This window comes from Panulirus ornatus, chromosome 43 (genome assembly GCF_036320965.1).
Source record: "Panulirus ornatus isolate Po-2019 chromosome 43, ASM3632096v1, whole genome shotgun sequence".
In the NCBI taxonomy this organism is placed as follows: Eukaryota; Metazoa; Arthropoda; class Malacostraca; order Decapoda; family Palinuridae; genus Panulirus; species Panulirus ornatus.
This window is the reverse complement of record NC_092266.1, coordinates 19,698,661-19,704,660: the sequence shown is the minus strand read 5'-3', so window position 1 is coordinate 19,704,660 and position 6,000 is coordinate 19,698,661. Positions and strand designations below refer to the sequence as shown.

General features: G+C 44.3%; 1 protein-coding gene across 4 annotated transcripts in view; it reads right to left on the bottom strand.

Annotated features, from left to right (window-relative positions):
- Nucleotides 1–2,904: 2,904 nt before the first annotated feature.
- Nucleotides 2,905–6,000, bottom strand: part of LOC139762374 (cotranscriptional regulator ARB2A homolog) — a 73,548-nt gene continuing 70,452 nt past the window's right edge. For all 4 annotated transcript variants that reach the window (XM_071687172.1, XM_071687174.1, XM_071687173.1 and 1 more), the window contains one exon: nt 2,905–4,842. In XM_071687172.1, the coding sequence (XP_071543273.1) occupies nt 4,496–4,842 (347 nt within the window). In that variant the 3' untranslated portion in view covers nt 2,905–4,495. The remainder of the gene's footprint in view (nt 4,843–6,000) is intronic.

Below are 6,000 nucleotides of genomic sequence, written 5' to 3'. Positions count from 1 at the left end.
TACAGGTCTGTCTTGACTTCTAAATACAGGTCTGTCTTGACTTCTGAATACAGGTCTGTCTTGACTTTTAAATACAGGTCTGTCTTGACTTCTAAATACAGGTATGTCTTGGCTTCTAAATACATGTCTGTCTTGACTTCTAAATACAGGTTTGTCTTATTCTGACACTTTCATATCAGTCTTTTCATCATTTCTTTACATCATACTGCAATTTCTTCCTCTAAAATTGATCAGTTCAAACGATGATTAAGTCTGACACCTGCACTTGTATGTACGAGTCACACTGTCAGTGATGACGTCTTGTTCTGCCGTCGCTGTCGTTTCTCTTGCGATGTAAGATATGATACACATTTCAGTAGGTTACCACTTTGACAGAGGAGCTGCCTCACGAGACGCAGGCAACAACCATGGTTCTGTACACCAAACAAACGACCATGATATCGACCTTTTCAGTGCCCCTGATCCAGACCCCCTGTAAGTGCTCAGGATCAGAAAACATATGTGTTTATAAAGTAGTTATTATCCTTATAAGGGCCTCTCACCAGGCAGAGAAATCTTCAGCATCTGGTACAAGGACCAGGTTTGGCGCCACGTCGTTCCAGGTACAAGGACCAGGTTTGTCTCTAGGTCCTTCTAGGTACAAGGGCCAGGTCTATCTCTGGGTTCCTTCCTGGTACAAGGACCATCTTTCTCTTTTTTTTTTTTCCAGCTTTGAGGAACAGTTTGTCTTTCGGTCCCAACTTGTACAAGGACCAGTTTCGTCCCAAAGTCCTTCTAGGTACAACGGCCAGTTCTGTCTCCAGGTCCCACACCACGTCAGAGGGTCAAGTTTGATCTCCAGTTACATTTCAGTTACGTCTAATCCAGGAATGGGGGGAGGGGGGGGGGGGTCCTGGGGGAGTGGATGACAGGTCGAGGCGGTGACCACCATAACATAATGAGGCCACAAGACTGACATTTTCATGACCCGCAAGACGTAAACACTCCCGCGGTGCGACACCCCACATTCTAAGATAACACTTATCAGGTATATAACGTTACGAAATTTACTTACTGACTAACCCACGTAAGAGAGAAAAATCTTTTTTCAGTTCTGCTTTCTTTTCCACTGCTCTACACCGACAAGATGTGCCTTCCTGAAAAAATACTATCAGACCATTTGCACCAAGACTTAAAAACACTTCACTCTTCCAGTATAAAGTTTTCCCGTAAATGGTAAATCCCCTTGCAATCTGGGTCACTAGCGAAGCATGATATGGACTTAGGAAGACTCATGGCCACGTATATGGTATAAACTCACTTGCCTCATTAACCAAATGTTTAGGAGAGTCATTACCGACTGGATACAAGCCTCATGTTCCGTCTCACGTTATCACGTTGCACGATTAATACGCCCTCAACTGGACGATCGATCAAGAAGAGCATTTACAGCAGATGCCATCCAGAAGACGAGCATTCTTCTGTAAAATAACAGACTAGAAAAACATTCGGTCACAACAATGTGGTGTTGTGACCCACCACGTGGTGTTGTGGCCCACCACCACGAAGCAGACGCGGCCAGCCCGTGACACCGTCAGGAGACCGAGGCTTGTGTGTTGACCGAGGAGATGAGACCGTGTTTGTTGGTCCAGAGTTTCTTGTGCTGGGGGGAGGGGAGCAACTCGGGGCCAGCGCAAGCGGCAAGGGTTGGGGAAGAGAGAGAGCAGATAGGGCGGACGAGATAGTGAAGTGTGGAGTCAGGAGGGAGAGCCACATAGTTTAGTAGGTCGAGAGGGAGGAGGGCCAGGTAGTTAAAACAAGAAGGTCAAAGGGTGAGGGAGTGAAGTGAGACGGGGGTGGGGGAGACCGGCGGCGGACTGAGGAAGGAATTGGAAAGCCAGCACGACAGCCAGGGAAACGGGTTCGGGAGGGTGGGGAGTCGGCAGGCTGGCTGCGAGGGAAGAGATCGTAAACTTGGGGTCACGTCAAAAATAAGATCTTTCTCATTTCGGTGTCACCAGCAGGAGTCGACTGACTGGTGCTGCGGCGCGTCCCGCTGGCCGCTCCCGATGGCCGCTGGTGCTGCCTCAACCATGCGACTTCAGACCCAGAGAAGACATTCGACCTAATGATAACTCGAGCAACAGTCACACACAGACACCTAACTGGACACAAAACGTAAGCCATCCATCCCTACATGAGCGCAAGATTCTTCTTCCCCGTAAACACAAAAAAAATACCGTAATCACAAAAGTAAACAAAGAGATGTTTTTAAAGGTACAGATTTTGATACTGATCATGAGAACATCCACAATTATGGCTTTTTAATTTCTTGCCACTCCCTCGGTATTCATATATGCAAGACAGTCCTGAGAACCAGCCATAAAAATCCTAATTGTAATTTACGGGCTAGGAACCTCGAACACACACACACACACACACACACACACACACACACACACACCAGATCCATAGCAAATCATTATCACATGTGCCGTCTGGATGGCACGCCCCCCAGCTTATCCTGATGACCCTCTACAAGCCAGAGGTGAGGCCAAAACCCCGCCACAGCCCGGGCCATACCCTACCACATCAGGGCTAAGAACACCAGGGGGGAGGCCAAAACCTCGCCACAGCCGGGCCTTACCCTACCACATCAGGGGGAGGGGAGGACACAACGTCATATTACCCACCACACCAACGATCAGGCTACAACCTCACAGAACAACCACTACAGTGAAATCCACCTCCTTCCATCAGCTCCACAGCTTTCATCACAACGTGTCACGGAGAGGCGCTGTTGTCCCTGAGCCCCGACGGCTTCATTTCAGCTACGGAAATCTGTTGAAATATGATTGTTTAGAGAGCACGACGAAGGCTTTGATGACGAAGTGCTTTGTTACTTCTCGTATAAATCAAACTTCATTTAAGATTCAGGTTTATTTTGGCGACCATCTTCCATAATCATTACAAAAGAACAAGAGTAACCATTTCTAAGAAATTTATAAAAGTAGATAAACTTAAGTACTAACACAGGATACTTAAAAGCTAACAGAGAGCACTTAAATGCTAACACTAATTACTTAAATCTAAATAGGGATCCTTACTTGTGCAAGAAAACGGGAGGCCCCACGAGGCCTATGCTTCAATAAAAAAAAAAAATAAAAATAAAAAGAATCACGACTGGTAAGCTAGGTCCTTAGATGTAATTTTTCGTCTTGATCAACCATGTTGTCTTTCCTACTCTCCACAAACTGAGGTCTACCCTCTGTCTCATCTTACCGTCACAGCCTCGCTACGACCCAAGTGTTGGTGTTGACATCCGTTAGTATACGGAAACTGAGGCTCTGTTTACTTGTTACAAGTGTCTGTTGTTAGCTATGTCTTTAGCCACGCAATGCAAATGTAATCTACTTCGCAATGTGTTAATGCTTTTTTTTTGTTTTTGTTTTCAGTGTCCATTTCATGACACCCGAGGGAAGTTATCGTACAAGAAAATTGTAATAATTCTGGACGAGTCAAAAGAAAAAAAAAAGACACACTAAAACTATGACTAAGATTCTCAGATATCTAGAACTTGAAGAAGTAAGTAAGTCAAAACCGAATCCCCTTAGAAAGGCATGACGTACAACAGCTAAAAATAAAAAAAATGATAATATTTGAACATTCACAGCTTATGAACTAATCAAAATTCTGTCGCCTACAAAACGTGTGATATTAAGCACCACAAGATGCTGCCCATAGAAGCAAACTTAAAAAATAATGAAACGATGATGAAAACAGAATTACCGGGAACGAAATTTTCACCTCACACAATCCTCAAGTTATAAACCATTCACATCACATTACGTCTTTTTTTTCACATGAAAATATTCAAATCATGATGTAATGCAAAATCTGAAGTACTATCATAAATTCTCAATTTTAAATATAGAAAAAAATAAATGGTCCTAAAAATCAAAACTAGTCCTCACAGTGATTGTGTTTCCTTGAAAAGCAATGAGTATGGGTCGGCTCACAGCCACTCTGAATACATCTATCTTTCTACACACTAGACTGGTTTACAACCAGAAACTAATTCAAACTACACTTGTAAAACACTACCCACTAATCATTACAGTGACACACTAATCATGCCTACACCGCTACTGCTACCATGTCAACATCATTGATCCATTTTCCATGAGCACCTCTGTTACAGCTGTCTCCAATTAACTCGAACTCCATGACCTCTTAGTAAAGTCCGTACCAGCCTCCTGCCCAACGAAAGAATCGACTACCGCCATCACGCGAATCTGCTCCGTTACGACACACTCGTTATCATGAATACTATGATCAAATTCATATCATCACCAGACACAATCGTCATCTCAAGATACAACTACAGATAAAGTCCCTCTTTTTTTTTTTTAACCTCAGACTCATCATACCCTCCCATCTCACATGTGCGTTATGTCGATTCATATAACTCATCACCATCGCTGGCACCATTTGACGCCTCACGGGACAAACATGTTCACTTCGACGCATTCATCTTCTGTTTCTTCTTGTCTCCCTCTTTACCATCAACATCACCATCCTCCTCCTCTTCGCTCATGTCATGGCTGCCATACCCTCCTCCCAGATTATCATCTTTTCTCTTACCATTACCAGGGGTGGTAGCGTCATCTTCGTCCTCTCTACCATGACCACCAGCAGAGCCCACCGGGTTCTGGCCCTTACCGGGGCTGCACTGGGCACTAGGTTCAGCTCGGGTGTCGCCAGCGCCTTCATCTGGCTTGGTCGTGGCCTTCAGCCGTGCCTGCAGGAACTTGAAAATGCTCGACATGCTGGCCCACGACGTCTCTTCGTGCACTGTCACACCTGCAGATGAAAAAACAATTATATATATATATATATATATATATATATATATATATATATATATATATATATATATATATATATACACGCAAAAGTTGACAAGAAGCAAGTGTACATACATAAGATGCAGGTAAAACCTCAGTCCTGACGATGTAATTATATAAAAGCACTTGACACTTCGCATTTTCCATTTCCTTTCTGTTTTACCCATATATATATATATATATATATATATATATATATATATATATATATATATATATATATATATAGTGCCACGAATGACACGAACCAAAAAATGCCCTAATCGTGGCCAACAAGAGAGGAAGATTTAAGAATGAGGAGATTAATCAGAGTATCGTGTGCTTGTGGATCTGATTCTCTATACGATAAGACGAAGCAAGTACAACAGGAGGAAGAAAATTACACAGCTTCCCTGTACTAGGAAAGAAGGGGGCATAATGACGGTCAACTCTCGTGTGGCTGGTCTTCACACAGAAGCTAAGGGAAGCAGCAGCCAGTAGCATGCCACGGGTCCAAGCTTTTAGCATACGAGCCACACGGAGAGAGCTCATAAGGGATGGCTGCAGACTGGTGGCAGCCAATGGAACGCTTCTGATTCCATTCTGATTTTGTCTTCCTGCAGCAAGAGCAGCGAATGCACTCCACTCCCACCTATCCAGTGGGAGTCGGCGCAAAGGACGAAGCTGCGCATAAAATGACCACGGACTGGGCCTCAGATGCATATGAAACACTACCGAGTTATTATCTTTGTGATATAATACGTCATCGAGAAAAGATAAGTCCCCAACAGATTCCAGTCTGCCCACGACAGAGTCGGAGGAAGAGCAATGACGTAAAACTACAGGCATATAAACACACTTCACAGCCACTTCCAGCAAAAAAAAGCTAATGACAGACAGCTCCCATGTATTGACGTTAGTTCTCCTGGACATCAGGACTCCATTTTCCTTCCTGAAGAAGGAAAGGTAAACACACTCGTGAAACAGGGCCACACCAAGCAGAGGAAAAGACGAAAGCACTCGTGTCTGTGGGTAAACATGTGCTTGCGTCTGTTTATTATTTTCGCCTTGACCTGGCACCGCCTCCCCGCTCCATCAGCGCCACCTACCACCTACTGAAGGTTCACTACCGGGC